Here is a 24,986-nt window from a genome sequence, read left to right as displayed (position 1 = left end):
TTGATCATCTTACCTGTAATTTTTGGTTCTCTATTTTCTACAAAAATACAGTATGCCTTTGTTTTCTGGAAAGGAGAAGCTAGCAGCTATTGTTCACTGACAATAAGGACTCCAAGCTGTGACATAGCTGGAACTAGTGGAAGGTTTGCAAGCAACTTGTACACAAATTCCTCCTAGCAGTCAAACACTCCTTCTGTGCGTATGTGACATACACCAGGTGAGGAGTCACGGATGGCGCTGGTATTTGAGGAATGCATGTGTGGGGATCCCTGGTTTGCAAGCTGCTGCAATGCTCCTTCTGAGAATTTTTTGGTGGAAACACAGCATTTGTCATAGAATAATGATCTGCTGTCAGTAAATTCCTAGCACGAAAATGTGTTTCCTCTTGTCAGAACTGAAAGGTGCTAACTTTTTAAAACCAGCAGCAAGCTCTTCATTTTCCAGTAAAACATCTGTGGCCCTTTCTGAAGAATGGATCGATTCCACAAGGGCTGCAGATATACTTTGGTCAATCACTTTGCCTAAGTAGTTTGAATTTTTAATAGAACCAAGTGATATAAAGTGTCATACCAAATGAAATATATTTACAAAACAGTACAAATGGAGCTACTGTGGTATCATGGGTACACATGACATTTTCTAAGGACATACTGTATTAGAGGTAGGTGAAAAAGGGGAGATGACTCTGCAATCTTCAACTATCCCAGGATCCTCCATTCACTAGTTTTTCTTCCTTTGCATTATTTTATGTCATATTTTTGCAGACACCGAGGGCTTATCAAAACTTTTAACACTTCGGGTTTTTTTGACCTATTAAGATCACTCTACTATTATTTAAAGCAGTGCACATCTTCATTTGGTCCAAATAGGCAGATTCTGCCCATAATTTGAGACTGTATGTAAGTACATTGAAGCCTTTGCTTCTCTCTGTCTGGGCAGACCTAATACCAGTATGTCAACAATGGCTTAATCAAACCTCCTTTAAAGAAGATCCCAACCACAGGTTAACACTTTTTCAGCAAGCACTGTTTAAATGCTGACGGTCTCTGAGAGAGAAGACATCCCTTAGCTAGCTTTCCATGCCCATCTTTGCACTGGACGGTCCTGGTGTGCCATCCCGTGTCGCACGTTCGAGAGCAAGAAAGCCACGGCCCTGTAACCCAGCGGGGCTGCGTGAGCTGAGGAGTCATTTTGCCGCTGCCGCCGCTGCCACTGCTGGTGACGGAGTTAGTCATTTGCCCCTGCTTCTTTGGCACAAAGAAACTGTAGCGCACGTCCACCGGCTGGGTAGGATCCGTTGCGAGGATCTGCACAATGAGAACCTCTTTGGTGGCAGAGTGTCCCATCGCGTGCAAGAAATCATCCCTGTGGCTCCAGCCACTGTAGTTCATGACGGTCCCGTTGATGTCGATGATTGTTTCCGAAGTGGAGATCATGTATTTTCCATTGACGAGGTACTCACCATTTTTCTTCTTCAGGGCCAGGTAGGCAGTGAACCTGCTCTGGTCCTTAGTCTTGAACTGGCGAACCTTGATGTGGGTTGCCCCTTCTGGGATTTTCACAACGTCTGTGTAGCCTTTGCTGAATGAAGATTAAATGAAAGAGTATTCAGTAGCTGGTGTGAGATAAGCCTTAAATCTTACTGCAAAGCCCAGTGAAGTCACTGGCATAACACATCTCGCTTCATTTTGCTTGAGGCCTGAATCCGCTTGGCATGAGCCTCATCTAAGATTAATTTAATCAAGTCCCACTGTTTGTCTATTGCGTTGTTTTTTATGTTCTTGAAGAAATTTCTACCATGCTAACTTCTAATTGCTTAATCTTTCGCTTTAGTAATGATTTTACGTCAGATACAAGAGGAATGAAAAACAACAGATAGCTTATATATTTCAGCAAAGGGTGGGAGATATGAAATATGATGCATGCTTTGCCTGCCAAGGAAAGATAATGAGATATGCATTGGTTACAGCTGTTTCTTGCTGTCTTTGCCATAATGACAATGAAGGAAAGCATGAGCAGAGTAACAGCTGGATAGAGGTACCTTGGGAACATTTAAAAATAATCTTGATCACTGAGAAAAAATTTGTTTACTTTGAATTTCGTAAAGCTGAAGATTAATCGTCAAGTGTCTAACACGAGGTGCACACAAATGCTTAATTTGTACCATCACAGAGTCCTCTCAGTTGCTGCTTACGAAGTACTTTAATTCAGATTTAGAAGAAGATACTTAACTCTTCTCCTGAAAGTGACAACCACTCAAAACTTGCAAGTGTGATGAGACCTGTGACAACCATTCTGCAAGTACCTCGTATCTGAAAAGTTTAGTGCTGAAACTTTGGGGCAAAAAAAGAATGAGAAAATACACTAAAAAATATATAAAATCCAAGGGATCTCCTTTGGGATTGTTTAAAAAACAAATTGCTAATTTTGAGAATTTTTGGCTGCAGAATTAGAGGCTGCACAGACTACAGATGAAAACGCTTGTGTCAGTCCTCTGCTATTTCCAGCAGTTATGGGACAACGACTAAAACTCTACTGATTTAGCACCTCCAAAAAGCTGAAGGAATATGGTGTGGAAAACAGGTTGGTGGGGGGGACTTCTGCTCTTTGGCATCGCATAAGTATTTTTACATAACAGTTGCCAAAATAACTCTGTTAAAACATGTTACTAAAGTTAAAAAATCATGTGGTCAAAAATGTAAAGCAAAGCAGTAGAAATGTAACGCTTGATGTGTACAAAGAAGCACATGAAGCCTTAATTCTCCTCTTTCCCAACCTCTGCTGATTTGGCTTTACAGACTTTAAAAAAAAAAGTTTTCCAGAAAATTATGTTTTCACTGCTTTAGAAGACAAAAGTACAAACAAATGATGATGTGGCAATTGTCTGCAATGGGAAATGCTAGTTTCCCCTTGTACATTTAATAGTTTCCCTGTACATTCAATGCATGGATTGCTACAGTTTGGTTTATAATGGACAGCAAGGAAGGAGCTGCTATTTTTCAGTGGAGAAAAGATAATTTTGCTACAGTCACTGCCCTTTTATATGGAAGAACAGCTTACAGACAACTAAAGTTTCGCTATTTCAATGAGGGGTTTATTTTAAAGTAAATTACTTGCATTAAGGGAATTGTCTCAAACAGTATTTCCAGTGAAAAATAAATACTCATCACTCCAGAATTCAATCAAAATAAATTTAGAACATATTTGTTACTTATGAGTTTACTGTTGCTTTCTATATGAGGCAACTTTTTGAATGCACTGAGGTTGAATTTTGAATTTTACTCTCTGACCAGTCTTCTTTCAGTTAAAGGCATGATTTAAAGAGTGAGATGATAACAGAATCTCTTTGTTTCCAAATATATCTATGTCATAAATCTGGCCTCACTGAAATTCATGGAGTCCCTTCAACATTTTTGCTAGAGCTTGGATTCCAGCACAAGAATCACTACTGAATCGTATGAAGTACATCTCACACCGTCTTCTTCATTTAGACATCCCAGACATTTCAGTATTTACAAATTGGAAAATATTTCATTTATTTAATTACTAATTTGGATGGAAAGTAATTCTTTTTTGGCAGAGGTATTTTGGCATCCTTAGGTGAGTAATCATTCATGGTTTACCATGAAGAAGATTAGTTATGTTTATTTTTAGAATAAATTCAGTCTCAAGGCCATTTTTTACTGCTATTAATCAGAACCTCGAGATGTATAGAAATAGAAGGTCATTTCAGGAGTCAGATTTCAACTTCTGGCAGTTTTCAATATGTTATGTAAGAATTTAGGAGATACAAACCAAAATCAAGTTTATGTACATTTTAAAAGATGGTATACTAATGTAGCCACGGATACTGAGTAGAAACTGTCAACTAAAAGTTTCTAAGAGTAGATCACTACAGCGGTCCTTTGAGAACTTGCAATATGTATAAATGAAAATTGGAAATCCTCATTTTTTTGATGAATCTTAAGACTTGAAGGAAGGAAATAAGAATTTAGACAGAAAGCAGACTTAATTGATGCTGGTATCTTAGTACAAAGCTTACTGCTGCCCTTGGTGTGGTCAGGGAAAACCAGGAAGACAGTTCCTTTTATTTTATCTGTATTAAGTTTTATTATAGCTAAAAGTTGGACGGTGACAAAAGGCTTATGGATAGCTGCTATAAATATTTTGACTAAAAACCCCATCCATCTGGAGGTCAATGTTTTCCCAATTGATGTGAAGGGATACAGCAAAGGTCAGACATCTCATCTAGTCATCTAAGCTCCATATATCCTCAGCAGTGTGAAAAAGTACTGTTAGGGTATAGGTTAGGGTGTAATGCTGTCTGCTTCTCTCCACTAACTACCCCAGGAATCCATTTAACTAAATCAGGTGGGATGTCCCCATTGTCATTCAAAGTTAGATGAGGTGAAACATTCTCAGCCTGTAACTTGCTAAGCAGTATCATCTGGGAAATGCAGATTCAGAGATACCTGATCATTCTGACCCCAACAACTTTCTGATTAACTCTTCTCTTCCCTTTCTTCTCTCCTCTAGAGACCACAAGCCACCTGACACAGCAAGATTAGCAAGTAGCACAAGATGCTATGCCTTACTCTAGGCAGACTTCCTATTAACAGAGTGCTGGTCTGTATCACTGGCACATTGTGTCAGAAATGAACTGGATACAGTGTTTTGCCAGTTGATTATTTGCCAGGGGTAACGTTAAGAGGCTGGCTTTAAACATCAGGAAAGTGCAATAAAGCACAGACAACACACTTGTTTTTTTTTTCTCCTCACTCTTCATATGAAAGTAAATGTCATTTAGAGAGAAAGCAAGCAAGCACCTAGTAAAGTTACTATTTGCACCACAAGATTATGCTGAGGAATACTCAAGACCAATACCTCTTTTTGGTAAAAGTTCCCATGACTTTTGTGCAGCTGGAATTGTCTCCTCCACACACCCCACACTTGTCGTACAGGAGTTTTGAGCCGATGATGCCATCACAGCCAGTTCGGATGCACTTTCCCCGGACGCAGACCGAGTTGCTGTATGGCCGGCACTCAGTGCCATCGGTTACCTGTGCAATCCAAGGACCCACAGTTAAAACTACCATGGAGAACATTTGCTTTTGTGAATCTTTCTGCAGGGGGGCTGGATTAGATGATGTCTAATGGTCCCTTCCAACCCCTACCATTCTATGATTCTATGATCTGACTGGCAAAACCATTACTTATGTCACCTACTCAGAATAGACAAGCACCTACTCTGACCAAAAGCACCGAATTTCTCTAACATGCCCAGTACAAAAGCAGACGAAATTTAGCAAAAGGCTGAAAGCAATGACAGATAACTCCACTGTAAGACACTAAGATGACCCTGGCTTTAATGATGATCTCACAGCTTATTCATAATAACAATAACAGTACTCGTAGATAGCCTTGTACTGGTGCTATCTACATCTGAATGTTTCCTTACTAACATTCAGAGGCAGAAAACTCAAAGTATAAGCATGGGAGACATTTCTGTTTGAATTGCATCTGATAGAAAAAACTGACCACAAGTCATATCTGTACTAATTAGTGAATTATTCTGTATTAATTGCATCCATAACAGTTACTCTGGGCTCCCTTAACATAATTCAGTGCAAAACTTACTCTTTTAATTATAGTACTCTTTGTACTCCAGAAAAATCTCAGAATGACAGATGACTCTCCAGGCATAAACCCTTTTTACCCACTATTGGAAACAAATTAATCCAGAGTGCACTAAGAGCTCCATATTTTTCATGAATCCACACATTAAGACGTGGAAAAACTTACCTCATTTTACAGGCCAATTCTGGTCCTAATATACAACCAATCCATCAAACTGTTAAATCCAATTACACAGTTAAATCTTTGAATCATATGATTTACTTCTTTTCCCTTGTTGTAGGGAAAGGTTTCTAAGATACAGGACACTCTTAAACTGAAGGATGAAATCAGGAATGGGGATGCCATTACCTTCTGAGAAAACACCACATAATAACCAGTTCCTTTGGCTCGGCAGGTGAGCTTGCAAACATCTCCAGGAAGTACTCCAGCATACTTGGGGACCCATTCAACAAACGTCTTGACACCCTTAGCATCAGATTGATAGCCATTCCTTGCTTCACACTGCTCTTGTCGAAAAGATTTAGCTGTAGAATTATTCACATTGTTAGTGATCATTTCAGACAAAGTTGCAAATATCATAATGCTCACCTACTATTCAAATTTCTTTTTTACCTAATTTTTAAGTGACATCACTTAATCTCTTTACTTTGAACTGGCCTTCAAACCCTTCAACTGTTTTAGCTTGGAAACCTTCCCATGACACAATAAGCATTAAAGGACTAAAGTTTGCATTACGGTTCATTTTCCAGAACTGAAATTTCTTCCCATTCAAGTGTCTCTTCTGCATGGTGTCAGGGTAGGGACGGGGGAAGAATTACTGTATTAACGATGAATGTCTTGCCTTGGTAAACACATTTTGGAGAAACTACAGTGGGCCTTTGTCATTTCCTTTCACAACAGATGTTCAGTATTTACTCTCTGCGAGCGCAGAGGCTAGAGCACAAGAGCACCTTACCGTTGGGTGGGCAGGGGGTGACGTTGCAGGAGCGGTAGATGGCCCTCTTGCCGGTGCAGTACCGGCCGTTGTTCCTGGGAGCCGGGTTGTTGCAGTGGCGGTGCGCAAATTGAACCCCACCGCCACACGTACGGGAGCACTGTCCCCAGGGACCCCAGGACCCCCAGTTACCGTGGCTTGAAGCCTGAAATATATGGAACAGGGGAAGGTGAGGACATCGTGTAAGAGTGAATAAATCCACTGCATCTCAGAGGCACTCCTAGAATCATAAAATGGTAGGGATGGAAGGGACCTTTAGAGATCATCTAGTCCAACCCCCCTGCAGAAGCAGGTCAACCTAGATCAGGTCACACAGGAACGTGTCCAGGTGGGTCTTGAAGACCTCCAAGGAGGGAGACTCCACACCTTCCCTGGGCAGCCTGTGTCAGGGCTCTCTCACAGTGAAATAGTTTCTTCTTATGTTTAAATGGAACTTTTTGTGTTCCAGCTTCATCCCATTACCCCTTGTCCTGTTGCTAGATACAATAGAAAAAAGGGATGTCCCAACCTCCTGACATCCACCATTTATATACTTATAAATATTAATGAGATCCCTCCTCAGTCTTCTCCTTTCTAGACTAAAAAGACTTCTCTATAATAACAAGTCTAATAAAGACTTGCCTTCTCTCCTACATGTTCTCCTCAATTGAAGGCAATTCCTCAGTCATTTTAATCTGGGATAATGGGTCTAGGAGCCTTCCTTCTCCCAGCAGTTAGCTTCTGTCTTTTGTTTGCATATTGATGACATCTCATTTGACACTGTGCGTGCCTTGCTCTGCACAGCCACCTTCAGCCTGGTTCATGGAAGACATCCACGCACCAGAAATTGCACTCACAGTCTCATGTACCGCTCTCTTATTTTTTGCTGTTCTTAACAATTGGGCTTCTTAAACAAGGTCCAAGGGATTCGGCTCCCAGAATATGTTCATGAGGCTAATCTATGATTGATGAAATGCAGTTATTGTGATGTGTAGGTATTGCTCTGAATTTATGGCAAGAGATGCAGTTGTCAGATATAGTTTGCAACTCTGCTAAATTGAATATCTAGAAAAAGCATTGCAATAGCATGTAGAAGTATATATTTCCACATGCAGAAAAGAAGGGTGTTATAAGGGCTATAGCTTGTTTTGAATGACTCTCACAGTTCACAAATACCTTTATAAAGCTCTGCAAGTCCGTACCTCTACCATATGTGCAACAGAAGGGGCAGCGCTAATGCCCACCTGGTAAGTTTAGAAGTATCTGAACTGTGCAGTTGACAGTTCTTATGAGCCAGGGGACTCTTTAGATGTATAAAGTTGAGAGAGGTGACTGTCACCAGAGCTACAAACTTTCCTGCTTCAGAAATTATATTCTGGATGGACTTCATCCACCTTTCTCTTCCACTAGAGTTAGGGCACAAAAGCTTTTCAGATAAGAGCTGTAAATTAAATTTACAGATTTAATTTACCTTGCAGACCATTGCTAAAAAGTCAGGAAGTTAAGAAGGGATCTTTGACAATCTTTCCCCATGTCCTGAGACCTGACTTACTGAATGGGCAAATCTTCTACTCTGAAGGGATACTCACAGTTTTTCACTAATGAAGGCTATCACATTTCAAGAAGAAAACGTACTTTCTGAAACTCAGCAGCATTTTTGCTATATCCCTCACCAACAACATTCCAATTACATGCTAAGAGCAAGGCAGCTTTCAGTCTGACTTCCCTAATGTCCCTTTCACACCCACAAAAATCAGCGCCTTTGAGGATCATGCCCTCTTAAACTCCCCCGCGTGAAAGCTGGTAACTTACTGAGTAGTATTTCTTCTTGGTTTTGTCAACACATTTTCCCTGGAGGCAGATCCTCCCTTTTCCACATGGTGTTCCCTCCACAGCAGGCAGCTTCTTAGTCAGACAAACCATCTGACCCTGGCGCACTACTGCACACCAGAGGCGAGAGCACACATCCATACCAGGACACACTGTGTACTCGGGTCCAAACGCCAGTTTGCACTGGCGAATAGCATCATAGGTCTGTCCCGGAAGCTCCTCGGGGCCCAGGATCTGCTTTCTTGGTTGGTCCAACAAACAGTTACCTGAAAGAGCAAACCAACCCATTATTGCAAAGAAAGCAAAGATGTCATTTGAATCACAAGACAGAACACGGTAAAACTGCTAAAGGGATATCAGAGAAATCACAAAAAACCCCAGACCTGCAGCCAATGAGGCACTTAATAAAAACAAAAAGAAAAAATATCCCAACAAATCAAGGGGAAAAAGTAACCTGCATATTAAACTTAATGTTGGTGGTAAATCTAGACTGGGCTTTCCTTGTAAGGCATGATACTCGGTTGTTTCTGGTATTAGTTTGAAGAGCGCTATCCATTTTATAATAAAATATATAAAAAACAGAAAGAAAAGGAAAAAAATATAATATCAGCATGAAGAATTGTATCTGTTTTGAGATACATTGCAGAAGTCAGGATTTGTCTGGCACACTTTAAAAATGAGAATTCACATTTAGATTCTAGAGGATGTACTGATATTTTTAAAAAATATTATTGAAAACTCACTTGTTGACATTAAGAACTATTTATTCAGTGTAACCTCTTTTATACTTCATGAAAGGGATATGTGGTCTGGGCAAGCTTCACTTATCCTTGGCCAAAATAACTTACCACCATTTACCTCACTTTAGAACTTATGCTGGTATTCTTCAGTTTGGTCACTTGTGAAAAAAAGGTTATCTATAAAAACCCCACTGTTTATACAAAATGGAATAGAATTTCAAGCCATGTCAGTAAATTTAAACAAACCAAATACCCCATCTCTCAATGTATTGCATCTTCTTTCCAGAACACACACTTAATGCAACTATTCTTTTTTACCTCAGAAGACTTAAGGACATTTAGCCAAATCAGCCAAAAATTCCTTCTGCATCATCACTACCAAAAAATTCTTGCCTTGTTAAAGCTGTTCCATTTGTCCTTTGCTGACCCTGCTATATATCTTTATCCTTGATCTGCATTATGCTGACATTTTACAAGCTGTGCCAATGCTAACTGATAAGCAGAGTGCCATGAGATAAAGATAATTAAAAGTACCTTAGTGTTAAAGCCCATTGTAGTGTAAATTATTAGACATAGTGGTGAAGTGTGAGGAAGCACAGATTTTTTTTTCTGGAATTTATGAAAAGCACATAATTGGCAAAAGTTGCTGTCAAAAATACACTTTCTAAAAATAAGTAAAAGTGGAGGTCCTACTTCATATAGCTTGTGATAAGGGAGGAAGCTAGAACAGTGTTAATGAGGTGATGGGAAGGCACTAGCATGTCAGCATTAGTATACAGTACTATATATACTGCAGTTTATTAAACTCCCAGATGGAACTGTTCAGTACTAGAAAACATTGTAATAACACTTAAGTTTCACCATTACAGATACCACTGCTCATCACTGAGATCTACCAGGATTGACATGATTGGAAGTATGGAGAAAAAAGACAAAGAAAAGTCACATCATCCTTGCATAGACCCAATCTATCAATTCATTGTTGTTAACACCCACTTGAATACCTTTCATATGGGAAGAACTTACACATTTCACAAGCTTATATAGCAAATACAGCATTTTTTTCCCCTCCAGAACACAGGGGAATGAGATCCAAACTTCTCCTTAATCAATACTGCTCTGAGGAAACAAAGTGTAGTTTCTGCAAAATCAGGTGTTCCAGTTGATCTTACATGATAAATTCAAAATTGAAGATCGAAACATTTTACATTTTTATAGTAGCAGTGTCTACATTTAGACAGCTTGCAGTGAAGTGCAGGTGTTTTTACCACCAGCTGGTTCAACCTCCTGCTTGTAATGGTCAGTAAAGACAGTTAAGAAGCAGGTGGATGGTTTGCCCTGGGCCCCTGGTTGAGAGAAGAGAGGGCTTCAATTGACCACATCACGTTGCAACATACAGAGTGTGAGAGTGTGCATTTCCCGCTATTCCCATTTTTTGTTCTGAGTAGCAAAGAACATCTGTGTGCCCTGGAACAGATCAACATTGTTGTCTGATGACGGTGTTAATTAAGCCATTTCATTATCTCTCCTTAATGTTATGTGTAATATATCTTAGGAAAAAAAGAAAATAGAATAAGATGTGTGCAGGAAGCAGATAACCGGGATATAAATTAATTACAATAGAAATAGTTCTTGTTTCAGGTTGCACAGAGCACTGAGCACTCTGACTAAACACAATAAACTGCAAGCAATTGTACCACAGCCCAGTGGTTGGCATGACAATAAAGACAATTACTACCTTCAGAGAGGGTTGGCTAAAAGCAGATGGCAATAAATGTTGCATTTTCTGGACAATAACTGAGCCTTTTCTTCCTAAATGTCAAACTTCTCTCTGGGGTCATCTCATGAGTGTAAAACAAACGGTGATATCATGATAATCATGCTTATAGTTCTCAGAGTGGGCCTCAGGAGACAGGGAATCAAGCACCTTGATCCTCCCCAGACCTCCTGGTTGACCTTCGATGAGACATTTATAGTGGGATTTATTTAGCTGACTTGAACTGTATGTAACACTGGTGTCTGCAACTCAGTCAGCAGTCAGATGTTTCACTGCTCAGGCAAATGACTTTATGGTGTAAGTCAGCACCACTAATGTAACTGATGAGACTAGTCAGATCACTGATACCATTGATTAGACCCCTCTGTACTGTGACTGGAACCTAAATGCCCAGTTTAGGAGTAGCTACCTACATGGTAAATACGTACATATTATGGGTCTGCACCCCAACATCCCTGTTCAAATATAGAAAATGGTAACATCAGTACCTGACAAAGCAATGTTAAGGAATCAGAGAGTCAGGATTGTGATGGTTTCTGTACAACAGTGTGGGGTGAATATCTAAATTTATACAGGAAACTTACTTAAAGCTTTGCTAAGACATTGACTGTTCTTTTGTAACAGAATACTCCTCATAGATCCAAACTTATGAATTTAATTCACATTTCATTACTCTTACCCATAAGGAGCAGCAGATGAAACACTTTATTTCCTCACACCAATGCTGCCAAGCCGCTTGTCACAAAGCACAACTCATAAACTTGTGCCCTTCTGACCAAAACCCTAGTACAAACTGCTTTTGCTCCCTATCAGAGAATGGAAAAATCTCCTCTTCTTCAGTGTTTCCCACATAACCTTCTTGTGACTATCCAAAATCTGGTCACAAACATCCTAAAAGAAACCCTGGTATGCAAATACCTGTATTTTATTTGTTGCAATTGCTATTTCATGCCTTTCTTATCTACATTATGCCTGCAGCACTACTCAAAATTATACCCTAATGGTCAAGGTTTTTTTTGCTTCTGGCTAGAAGTACTTAAGAGAGATCAGGTTTTCTTCTTTCTGCATGAAGTTTGAAGAGAAGCTCCTCTTTGAAAACAGAATGGGAGGGAAAACACTGCAACTATATGACAGTACATCTGCTCCAGCTAAGCAAAAAACAATGAGCAACCCAAAAAGCAGACACATGCTTATTCTGAAGGAAACATGGAAATATGGCACACTGGCACTGTTTTACTATCAGCCCAAAGTGGTCTGCAAGGCCGTGTCATGCTCTACTAGGATCCTGTGGTTTCTGGTACATTCAGAGTACAAAAGAAATGGGAATTATGGAGCTATGGATTTATTCACTGGCTGGAATAAAAAGATAAAACCAGAAGTTCCTTTCCTAAAATAATGCAACAAATAAATAAATAAACTGCAATTTAAATGCTTTATTTTCATTTTTACTTCATAGATAGTGTTTGTGTTAAGATAAATCGATGGTTTAAATAATTAATTGAAAAATTATAAACTTCAACAGAGAATGTTACTCAGACAAGATCTCTGAAGGCCTGATCTAGCAAGAAAAGAGACTCCCTAAAGATCGTATGTTTAAAATCACACCAATAGCATCAGTAATAAAACAGATTCCTAGGAGATTATGAAGAGGTTCAAATTCTCTATAAATCATTTAATTATGTTGATAACTCTTAGAGACTACATGCCTGAGTGATAACTATTTAGGAGTATTAGAAAGGGCAAGGTACCCTAACCCATGTGTTAACAGACTGAGAGATCCTAAGCCCTTTACATGCAGCAAAGAATACATGACTTTGTGAAAAAAGTCTGCAGTTGAAGACTGTCAAACTTCTTGTATGAGAATTCAGCATTTGTGTTAAACAAGGAGACCATAATGCAGCTCTGAAGGATGTGAAGCTCCTACTTTTACCGAAAAAAAATGGCAGAGTTGTATTCTTATACTTGCAGGACTGAGTGTTACAGACCCTCCTACTTCCACATGGAGACTGGGTCCAGCTCATGGACAAGGATCCAAATTTCAGCCATCTCTCTAAGTACAAATAAGCCAAAGGTGGAAAAAATACTCTCTGATTTCTTTATTTTTGAAGTAAATAGCTAGCTGGATGTATAATAAAGAGAAAAGTCACAAGAAAAAGGGAAAGAAATGACAACAACCTTTCTACTTGCCTGCAGCAGGAGAGGAACAGGTGGTTCAGAGCTCCTTGCAGGGGTAATTTATGGATGATGAGGGAGGTCTCTTTCTTTTTTAAGCCAGTGAACTGTACTGTACCTCAGTAACTACACTCAAAAAGAAAAGCTCTCTGTCATGGTTTGACATGAAACCGTTTCTAGTAAGGGGGAAGGGACTGTAAAGATGGCTCCTGTAAGAAGTTGCTCAAAACTCTCCCCAGCTCTGAGCCAGACTCACTTCTGGGGCTGTGCCAATTAGACATCTCCATGATCACTTTTTAAGAAGCTGGAAGATGAGTTCTTCCTGTTTCTTCCTTCTTCTGCCCCTTCTTCTTTTCCGGCTGGTGGTGGTCCAAGGAGTGGGAAAAGAGAGAAAAACAACCATGCGGACTCCAAGGGCAGTGAGGGAAGAGAGGAGGAGGTGTGCTGGAACAGAGACTTCCCTGCATCCTGTGGAGAGAACTGGTGAAGCTGAGATTTGTTTGCATTTTATTAAAGACTCCCCATCAAGGGCAGTGACTATGGCCAGAGGAGGCTGTGTCCCTTATGAGGGACCCCATATTCACAGAAGCTGTGGGGAAGAACCCATGCCAAAGAAGCTCACTAAAATTATGCCCAGAAGAGGCTATGTCCCAAGGGAGGGACCCTGTGAGGAAGAACACATGCCAGAGATTTTCACTAAGGACTGCATCCTGTGTGAGGGACCCTGTATTGGCAGAAGCCACAGCTGCTGGGAAGAGCTACACCAGAGAAGTTCGCTAAGGACTGTGTCCCATGGGAGGTACTCCATATCAGAGCAGAGGGAGAATGCCAGGAGTTATCCTCCTCTGAAAAGAGAGAAGTAGCAGAGCTCATCTGTGACAGACTGACCACATCCCCCATTCTCTACCCCCCTGAGCCATTGAGAGGGGAAGAGGTAGAGATATCAGAAGTAGTGAGCTGGGCCCGGGAAGAAAGGAGAGATGGAAGAGGGAGATCTTAAAGTGCTGGTGTAATTTTATCAATCATCCTACTCCCTTTTTGCTTTTTGTTCTGTTCTGTTTCTTGTAGGTAGTAGATAAACTTTCCTTACTTTCCTCTCTAAGTTGAGTACTGGAGTCTGTTTTGCCCGGAACCATAATTGGCAGTGAGCCCTCCCTGCCCTTGTCTCAATCCACAACATCCTTGGTGATCTTTTTCCTCCCATTTCACTGGGGTCTCCACCATCATAAGGAGGATAGGGGGTGAATGGGGGACGCTGAGCAAGAGACTGTTGTGGTGCTTCATTGCTGGCTGGTCAAAACCACACAATCTTCATATGAGGAAACTTACTTGGTAATATTAAGCCAACGCCAGAGTAACATAGACCATAAAACAGGACAGTACAGATTAATGAATATAATAAAATTGAGAGAAAAAGTGAAGTCATTCTCCAATAGAGGAAAAGAGGAGAAAATATTTCAGAGTGCTGAAATTAGTGCACAAAACATTTAAAAGTAAAAAAATCTTTACATCCAGCAGACATACCATACTTTTTATCCGTAAGCATTTTGGTTACCATAACAACTTGATCCCTTCACTCAATTATGTCATTTTTATCTCAGCATTTTGGAATTTGAATAGTTTGTTTAAGAACTGCAGTTGCTTTGGGAGCACAATGAAGTCTTTAAAATTCATTAAAGAGTCAAGACCATGCTCTTCTATTACTTTTGGAAAATCAAAGTTTTGCACTTATTCTCCAAAGGGTAAATGACATATTTAACAACTATTAGTTAGATGACTTGGAAGGTAAGCTCCTGGGGCATAAGTAATCTTTTATCATATACAGCACAGAGGAGTCTTAATTCTAGTTTACAGCCCCTCTACATAAACATAATAAATATAATTGCATTATAAACATAATAAATGTTACTAATGGTGACAAGAACATATACACTCTGTTCATATCTGTAGCCTAATGCTAAGTAGACCATATCACCCATTTCAATTTCTGTAAGGAATAAGCCATTTCACTGTGTCCTCTGCTTAAAGTACACTCTGAGCTCATACCTATGGCATTTGGGAAGATAGGACTAATTTAATGCTTTTAAAAAAACCTCTCCATGTTGCAAACCAAATTATTGCCAACAAACACTCCATCAACTCTTTCTTTTCTCTTGCATTGGAATTATGCAAAGGGCGGGTGAGGCTCTGCCAGCCTTTTAGACCTTTGCCTTGTTTTGCAAGCACTTCCAAGATAGGCCTGAAGATGAGTAAGAAATAAACAATCTGGTATAAAATTTCTTATTAAAGAATCTGCTTACAGCAAATGCTAACAAGCAGCTGACACAAGGTGTGATAATACATACCATGACCATCATCAAAAAATTCTGTTATAGTTGCTGAAGTGCACTTGGACCAGGGCTTGGAAGCATCGATACTAGTCAGAATGGAGGACATCAGGCGCTTGTCTTCCATGGAGCCAAAGTTCTCCTCACAAAATTTGGAGTCATCATGGGAAAGCCCAAGCAAGTGCCCTATAGAAATGAAAAAATAAAGAAAGTGGAGTGACTACCTATAAGAGCATTTAGCAGCTGGAGCTCACAGTCAAATATACAATTTATACAAAATAAATTGTATAATTAATTCTCAAATTTTAATTAGCAGCCCAAAGCAGGCCACTTGAAACATGAGGTCTCTGCTTGAAGACAAATAAAAGCTGTGACAGTTTACACCATTACATATAGCAAGGAAGCAATGCCTTCAGTCATTGAATTGGTGCAATCTTTTCTGTAGATCAGGGATCCTCATCTTCTCTAGTCTCTGCGCAACAATTATAGGTTGCAAACAACACACTTTCTCTATGTAAACAGTAGCTTTAACTTTAATTTCCTTTATTTCACAGCCAATTTACTGTCTAAGAGGTAGAAGACAGAATAAGAACCAAAGGTACAGGGAACCCAAGCCTGAACCTAACACAGTCTTCAGCCTAGGCCAGGAGATGATCAATCAGACATCCAAGGCTAGACCAAGATAGCTTTAATGGCAAGGACAAAGACATCAAAGCTACTGCTGAGAAATAAACCTGATGTCCTCAAAAAGCATCTGAAAAGACACCTTGTATTATTCTGCAGTAGCTAAAAGTCATCAGCTTTATATTCTGGTATAACTGCTGTAGACCAGCTGTAAGGTAACACAAGTAGGGACACTGATGGCAAGACATCGTATTCTGATATTCATAGTAATAGGTATGACAATAATAATACCAACAACAACAATAACAACACCATCACCTACAATGAAGGCTGGAAAAGAAGAAAATCAGCTAATTTCACCTATTTGCTTTATAAAAAAAAATGCTGTTACGTTTTTATCTGCTCTGGGAGAGAAGCCAAGAGGAAAGAGATGGAGGCAGTACCCGCTCCCAAACTCTATTTGAGATTAGGAGATTAGCTATCTGACCAGAAGTGTGTGCTAAGGCTGCAGGAGATCAGAAATCAGGGTTTCTGTCCTGTTAGAGAAGCCAAGGTATCAGCTGGAAGCCTTATTCACATGCTGAGTTCCGACCTAAGGATGGAGCTACAGGAAAAGTGACAAGAAAATCTTGATCTATCACTTCTAGTTGTACCAGTGATGACTGAGAACAGTCTGTCTTCTGCAGCTATTGGGTCCCTTCTGGCAGGAAGGTGGGAAGGAAAATGGAGAAATGTATTTCTCTTTTTGACTCTGTTCCCTTGATGTGCACACACTTACCAACGTCATTCAGATACAGCTACTATTTGACTAAAAGTAGTCTTGTAGCATTATAAATGCTAGGAAGAATTTTTTTGGAGACCCTGGGTTAACAGTGATGAGAGCTAATACTCCTTTCCCTCTTATTGCTACTTTTTCTAACTGCTGTTGCAATCTTATAACACAAATATGTTGCTGCAAAAACATAATGAATCAAACTTTCCTACTAAAAGCATGTGTAATAACTGGTGTGTTCTACATGCAAGGTTTTGGCTTATTTTTTTCTGATAGGTAAACTCACATTCTTTTGGCCATACTTATTATATATGGGTCAAATAATTCTGCATCAGAATAAATATATGCAATACTCTGTACTGAGACATGGCTGAATATCAATATGTACATGTCAAGTTTCAATTTGATATAGCACTACATAAATACTTGCTCTGAAGAGATGGCATCTTTGTTTTATTTAAGCTTAATGCTGGTGCTGACCAAAATGGTTCACTATTAAGATTATTATTTCAAACAGATACATTTCTCTGACACAGAACCAAATAATCAGTGCATCACTTTTAACCTGTGGAGCAAATTCAGCAGAAGTGTCAGGGGCCAGCAGCTACTGTGCCAATGAGGACTATCTCTTGCATCGCCAAAGTCCAAGGCACAGTCAATGAGCATCCTCAGGAAACACAAAGATGATGTTATTTTTGGCTGCTGTTCTATATAGAAAGTGTTATCACTAACTTTGCATTCATACTCATGTACTGAATGACACGAGGTCACACCTCATGTCTGAGAACTATGAGCAGAGCTGACAGGTTTATCAACCTCAACACATGCCTAGCAGTCATATAACTAGAACAATTTTCTGCTGACATAGAGTAACTTCTTGCAACACATTTACCAGTGTTCCACTAACTTAAGCCCATATTTACTAGAGAGAGCTTTAGGCCTATCCTCTATCTACTGTTGACAGACCCTTCAGTATGTGCCACAGCTCCCCATTCAAATCAGGACCACATATGCTCTGTTTTGCAGAGCTATTCAATTTCTTGTATTTGACTTCAATCTCTGCACTTGAATATACTACCTATCAATGAAACGGAAATATCTGCAAAACAATTAGCCTAGCAAGCAAGAAAACACTGTGCTGACTAGACCTAAGCCTACAGCAAACTTCTCTGAGATAACTTGTATGCTTAAAGGTTGCAAGAAGAATGCTTTTGTGTTTAATGTCCCAAGACTGCTTAAAGTTGTAACTGTAAGAAATTACTTCACTGCAGCATGCTTGTGAAATAAGGCAATGAAATTCTCTCAGTGGAAAAGGAGTTTCATTTCTAAGTCATTTGACTTGGTAGTGAATAGTTCTGAGTGAAAAGAAAAGCTGGAAAATGGTTCTAAAAAGTTTATCTGAGTAACCTCATATGGCACATAATGCATGTTCAAGAGGATATGAATAATAGATGGGTGCAAACTAGCAAATTGAGAACCCCTGCTGCTTTGCATACATAAACATGCTGGTGTTATATTGCTCAGGACAATATTGGGATTGTTTCTGGCTTTTACTGGTGGAAGTTTCCTTTCACAAGAACCAAAGTGAAAAGGTTACAGGTGATTCTTCAAGTAACCCTGTATGTAAGCATAATACCTTTATCAATGATTTGGGTGAGGGGGTCAAGTGGGCCCTCTGTAAGTTTGTAGACTGCACCAATTTGAGTGGGAATGTTGAACTGATTGAGAGACCTGGACAGGCTGGAGTGATGGACTGAGGTCAATTGTATGAGGTTCAACAAGGCCAAGTGCCAGGTCCTGCACCTGGGCAACAACAAACCTGTAGTAACACTACAGGCTTAGGGATGTGTGCCTAGAAAGCTGTACAACAGAAAAGGATGTGAGAGTGCTGATCAACATCCACCTGAATGCGAGCTGGCAATGTGGCTCCCAGCAGCTGTGTAAAATGACTGATTGAGAATGGGTTAGTAGATCATCTGATGTTTTCTACTTAATGAAGCATCTTACTGCTGTTGACAGTTCCCACTGAGTGAGAATGACATAATTTTGCCAGCAGGATGGTGTTTAGTGAAGTTATGCTGTAGGAATGCACCAAATGGTAAAAGAAACAGATGGCGAGGAGGCAGGGTTTACCCTCATGCAAGTGAAGAGGAGCTAGCCTTCTTGTAAATTGGTTCCTTCCCAAACAGCAAAAAGACCAACCACCTAGATGGACTGACAGACTTCCTCACAGCCTTCCCTCTCCCCTTGAGATGAGACAAAATGTACATCAATAAACTGTTAAAAGCGGTATGAAAGAAACCTGCACACTTTGGACTCGAGTATATTTTGGAACAAGGGGCTCTTGGCAAAGTTCAGACTGCTTAGATCCTGAAGCAAGAGAGAGCCAACAGCAGTCAGCAGTCACCTGCACTGTCTGCACTACTTATGGTGGACCTTGCACTGCATAAGCTCCCCTACCCCAACAACTATTGAAGCTCAACACCTGTTATAGCCCAACAGGAAATAATACCTTCAATGGGTTTAAAAAGAATTCTTACACCTTGTAGGAATGGGGTGTATATTCCTAATATAAGGTGGGAATACTCCAAAATGATTATGATAAGTCAGCTAAAACTTAGATTCTTTCTAAATATCAGGACACAAAGAGTTCTGCAAGTAAATCAGGTGGCCATCAGAGCTGTGTTGGATGTGCAGTGAAGCCCATTGCACTGCAGCTATTTTCTTCCCAGAAGCACTGGAAAGCAAAACAGAAGTCTGGATATTTCTGGATTTTCTTAAAATATGATGCTAGATTATCTCTAGAGGTTCTCTGAGTGAAGAGCATGCAAAATTTACTCTAATCTCATTTATTTTCCGCTGATATCTCAAGCACAGGAATAAAAAAAAAACCAAAAAGGGTCCTCAGTGTGCAGCAAATAAAACACAGCTTTTGCTCAAACACAAATTGTGGTGTCTCTTCTGGAATAAAACCCAATAACCTTGTTAATATACATACATAGATCTCTATATGCTTGAACTTAACAGCATGTCAAAGTAAGCTCTTGCACTGAATTTGACCACAGGATACATTCAAAGTGACACAGTATGCTAAAAAATGCTGCAGATATTGTAATTTGTTTTCTTAAAAAAGCTCAGCTCTGATGAAGCATGTGTTTTTCAGTGAGGTCATGCCTTTCACCTAATTTTCAGTGAGGATGACTAGGGTACAAAAGAAGGTCAAGTGATTTGCCCAGGGTTACCCAGTTAGTCACTGGCTCTCATGGGATCACACTTCGGGAAGCTCCTGGCTCAACATTCCTTGGCCTGACGACCATCCCAAACCTTCTGTACAAGCCTCTTGCATTCTCTTTTACTTGACAAAGATTGCACGTGGTAACTCTTTTGAAATAAAATAATTTCTTTCTGTATCACTCAGAAATCCTCTTGGAGTCATAGGAATTCTGCATAAAAAATGATAGACCTAAGAAATAATGGCTAATAAAGTGGAGTTTTTTTATACAAGTTTTTTGAATTACACAAGCTTACAAAAAGCATGCATAGAATATAAAACTGGCTATTACCCTTTCTTCACACTTGAACTTTCCTTTAAATTTTCTTTTATTTTACTACTATCCATCACTTACAAAATTAAAAAAACCCAAACCCTCTATCTTTTAAATCACCAGCCTAACGGCAGTTTTTAATACTTTGGGCTTAAAAAAAATCTTCAGACTGAAGGAAACAATAGTCTGAAGTGCAGCTTCTTTTCAGGAGCAGACATTAAAAAAAAGACACAATCAGACATTCACACACAAGTCCTGCAGACTTAATACAAAATAAACTTTTGGTGAAACAGCTTCTTAGAACAGACTTCTGTGGGAGGTCACAGATACATTTCCCCCAATTTGCAGGCAAGACTGTCCAGGTAATGTCGAGTAGGCAATCAGAGACCTCTATGTCCACATATACTCAAATGATCATTAAAAAGATGTGGTCTTGGAGGTCCACACCGTATCTGCTATGCTAGTTAAGGGGGCACGTATAAGACACATATTCATTTTAACTAAAGAGTGGGAGATAGTGACACCCATTTTCACATCTGTACAAATCAGAGTAATTCATAAAGAATGTAATTCATGCCAGCTCATGGTAAATGAATGAACTCTGGGAGAGTAGATAGTGCAAGAACATAAAAATTGCATTGCCTGCTGCCTGTTTATTGTGTAATTCTGCCTTCCTCTCTGTACCAGAAGTACTTGTCACACACACAAAAAAACATTGGTAGTATTTAGCCGTCAAGGAGGAAAGTAATCCCTACTTTCCCCTGCAATTTGGAAGAGTGGAACTCAGGCACACACAGTTGAATCATAGAATCGTAGAATGATAGGGTTGGAAGGGACCTTTAGAGATCATCTAGTCCAACCTCCCTGCAGAAGCAGGTCAACCTAGATCAGGTCACACAGCAACATGTCCAGGTAGGTCTTGAAGGCCTCCAAGGACGGAGACTCCACACCCTCCCTGGACAGCCTGTGCCAGGGCTCCCTCACCCTCACAGTGAAACAGTTTCTTCTTATGTTTAAATGGAACTTTTTGTGTCCCAGCTTCATCCCATTACCCCTTGTCCTGTTGCTAGATACAATAGAAAACAGGGATGCCCCAACCTCCTGATATCCACCCTTTAGATATTTGTAAATGTTAATAAGATCCCCCCTCAGTGTTCTCTTTTCCAGGCTAAACAGCTCTAGTTCCTGCAGGCTTTCATTTTATGAAAGATGTTTCAGTCCCCTGATCATCTTGGTGGCCCTGCGCTGGACTCCCTCCAGAAGTTCTCTCTCTCCTGAGCTGAGGAGCCCAGAACTGTACACAGTACTCTAGATGAAGTAGACGTCTTTTAGAATCACAGAATCATTTAGGTTGGAAAAGACCCTTAAGATCATCAAGTCCAACTGTAAACATAACACTGCGAAGTTCACCACTAAACCATATTATTAAGATAATTTTTGATAATGATTGCTCTGAAACATTACGCAATTTCACTCTCAGTTCCCTTACAGTTGCAGAGATACTGATATTTCACTCCATATATTTGGCTTTGATGTTTTAGGAAGTGTACCAGCTTTTCAAAGCATAATGTTTGTTTAATCTAATTCTTCATGAGGTTACGTCTACACAAAGATCAGCACAACTCCAGAAAACCACTGAAAACTCGGGCAATGTTAGTAGTATGTCTGAGTCACTTCTTGAAGTCTATGGTTGACAACTTGTCTATCCATCTCCTTATTGCTCTGTCAAAATAACTTCACATATGTTAAGAGGGCAATGGTTCTCAAAGTATGTGGTGGCTAAAGAAAATCTCCAGCATATCCAAAACCTGAGGTTTCAATTTTTCTACATCATATCTATTTCTTCCTTCCACTTCTCCACTTTCCCATAAAAATTGTCTCAACTTCACTAAAAAGGGTTTGTTTTGTGCACCATGTGTGCTGCAGGTGCAACAATTATATATTACACATAACATTGTAAGTTAATATAAATATTGTTGGGCAAGCCAAGAATTTTTACCCAACATTTGAACACGCAACCTTCTGTACAGCTAATTTTTGTTTTTTGAAGCACCAGTTAAATTTTCTGCCCCACTCTGCACCTTATGTGAAGTCTTAGCTTTGACTCACTATCTTTGCTGTTAACCGAAGGGGATTGGTTCACGAGGGCTTAATTCAAGAGCTTCTGCGAGCAGAATTTTAGACAGAACTTTGAAAGAGGTTCAAAGAGAAGGAATCAACCAATTTTCCTGATGTCTGTCATCAGCAAAGGCTGGGATGAGTGTACTTTCTCTCCCTTTTTTGTTGGTTTAAGGAAGCTAATCTGCCTGATTACGATTTCCTGGATATTTGCCTAAACTTCATCTGTCACGAAGGAAACATAATATGAAAGTCAGATAACCTTCACCATTTTTTCATGTGTCTATGAGATTCTGTGCCCCTGGCAACGTATCCCTCTTGAAATGAGAGGCTACAAAAGACTTGTACCCGTCAAATCTGAAGTTTGTCTTTATCTGCTTTATCTTGACAGCCTTGAAATCAAAGGGCTACATGTTCAACAGTGGAAAAGAAAAGGTGATTGTATTTAGTTACTTTTGAGTGTATATAAAATGAGCATATGTAGTAAAATATGGAAATAGAGTATTTTTTGACTCTTCTATGAACATCAAAAGCAAGATTACCATTTCACTAGCATACACATTGTTAATGGTTTAATTTTTTTCTGAGGAAGAGTCAGACTCATACAGTTTCCTATGAAGGTTACATAGGTTAGACATGGGAAATACGTCCCTCTTTCCACAGACCCTACAACTCAAATACAGGCTCAGGCTCTGAATAAATATTTTCAGTCCACCCAGAGCAAAATGGTATTTTGATGTATTTTGGTGAACACATGAGCGGGGACCCCAGGAGTGATGCTTCAATTCTAAAACAGCTTCTTTACATAAAATTATGCTCACTTATAAAGCACTGCTAAAACACTTTGCTGACAGCGCTCACAATATTTTGTCCTCGGTGGTAGCAGATGCCACAGCATGATGGCACGCTGAAACAGATTTAGTATTAAAAATGTTTTCTAGTTTAAAGTTTCTGTAAAGTTCCTCGATTTTAGGTGATGCACAGTACAGCTGTGGAGGAAGTTGTGGTAACTCCACATAACCACAGAGAATGAGGCTGAGAGGAGACCCTGAAAAGCCATCTTGTGCACTTCTTCCTCCACCCTAGGGTAGAATCAGCGTCCTCTAAGCCACAACTATTTTAGCCAGTCAGCTCCTGCTAACCTCCAGTAATGGAGATTTCACAGCCTCCCCAGGCAATTAATTCCTGACTTTAACTGTCCTTCTGGTTAGACAATTTTGGCTAATCCTTAAAGTAAATCTCCCTAGCTGCAATTTAAGGCCATTGCCCTTTGTGCTCTCCCAGGTGGACACGAAGAATGATTTATTACGTAAACTTTTGCCATAATCTTTAAAATATAATTGAAGACTGCTTTTATTCTCTGCTTTGGCCTTCCCTTCTCTAGAGTTACATGTAAAAAGATAAAAGGAAACTAATGAACAGAGGTTTAATTAGTTCCATGTAGTAATTTTAAAGCTATATTCTAAAAATAAAATACTTGGAAAGAACATCAGTAAACCATATTACTCAGGAGGATAGAAGGAGTAATAGCATGCCAGAATGGCTGCATAACAGAGAAACAGGAACTTTGCAAAAGGTCAAACGAACATTACCATTGAGCAAAAAGGCAATGCTTTCACTGTATCTTCTCTGTAAAAAAAGAAAAAGAGTTCTTCAAGATTGATAGAAAGAATAAAGATGAATATAATTTAAGTTATTAGACCCATGTAACTCTCGTTGAACTAAACTGGAGCTTTGTCTGCTACAGGAAAGATGCTTTTGTATTTAAGAACTAGATCGAAACTGCAGAGACAAGTTTAATTCCTGGCTTCATTCAGACTTGCTTTGTGATTTTGGGAAATTACCTATTGATAAAACAAGCAGCAGCTTCACTTATTTTCTCTTGAACTCTTCTCATTTTGCTTTTGTACATGATAAACCCTTTAGGATGGTTTGCTGTCTGTACTGAAGCATGCAGGATTCCAGCATAGGAAGAACCAGAGTCAGTAGAAACTTCTAAATGTGACTGCATCACAAAATGCAAGACCAGGCTACTAAATAAGGAATTGCCATGTATTGGATATATCCTATTTCAAGAGATATCAAGGGTAACTTAAAATTTTTTGATTGTGTCTGTTGGTAATGTTGGATCATGCTTTTCTTCATGGGATGCACAGCTTGCCTTAAAATTCAACACTGTATAAGCGACAAATCTCCAACTCAAAAGTATTAGAGTAGGAATCTAGTTACCTTCTGTTTCCTTATGGGTATTTAATATGGGATATATGGAGAAACAATATGCTAGTGCTGAACTAAGGAAAACATTACATACAAATCTCTGTGAAGCAGGGAAATGCATGAAATAAGAATTATTTTATTTATTTTACAGAGAATAGGTTGATAACAACGACTTGGAGAATGTCTACTTATTGTGCCTAAGCTAGCTCAGATATCCCTGCAAAGCTATGGAGACGTAACTGAAGGAGCTGCTT

General features: G+C 39.5%; 1 protein-coding gene across 1 annotated transcript in view; it reads right to left on the bottom strand.

Annotated features, from left to right (window-relative positions):
• Positions 1 to 609: 609 nt before the first annotated feature.
• The window catches only part of ADAMTS5 (ADAM metallopeptidase with thrombospondin type 1 motif 5), a 40,606-nt gene continuing 16,229 nt past the window's right edge, over positions 610 to 24,986 (bottom strand). The window contains exons 3-8 of the mRNA XM_010204730.2: positions 15,475 to 15,642; positions 8,423 to 8,706; positions 6,593 to 6,776; positions 5,986 to 6,161; positions 4,885 to 5,060; positions 610 to 1,581 (exon numbers count right to left, since the gene is read on the bottom strand). Of these exons, the coding sequence (XP_010203032.2) occupies positions 1,005 to 1,581; positions 4,885 to 5,060; positions 5,986 to 6,161; positions 6,593 to 6,776; positions 8,423 to 8,706; positions 15,475 to 15,642 (1,565 nt within the window). The 3' untranslated portion in view covers positions 610 to 1,004. The remainder of the gene's footprint in view (positions 1,582 to 4,884; positions 5,061 to 5,985; positions 6,162 to 6,592; positions 6,777 to 8,422; positions 8,707 to 15,474; positions 15,643 to 24,986) is intronic.

Source organism: Colius striatus, chromosome 1, assembly GCF_028858725.1.
Source record: "Colius striatus isolate bColStr4 chromosome 1, bColStr4.1.hap1, whole genome shotgun sequence".
NCBI classification, from domain to species: Eukaryota; Metazoa; Chordata; class Aves; order Coliiformes; family Coliidae; genus Colius; species Colius striatus.
The sequence above is the reverse complement of the archived record's forward strand: the minus strand, read 5'-3'. Positions and strand labels throughout refer to the sequence as shown.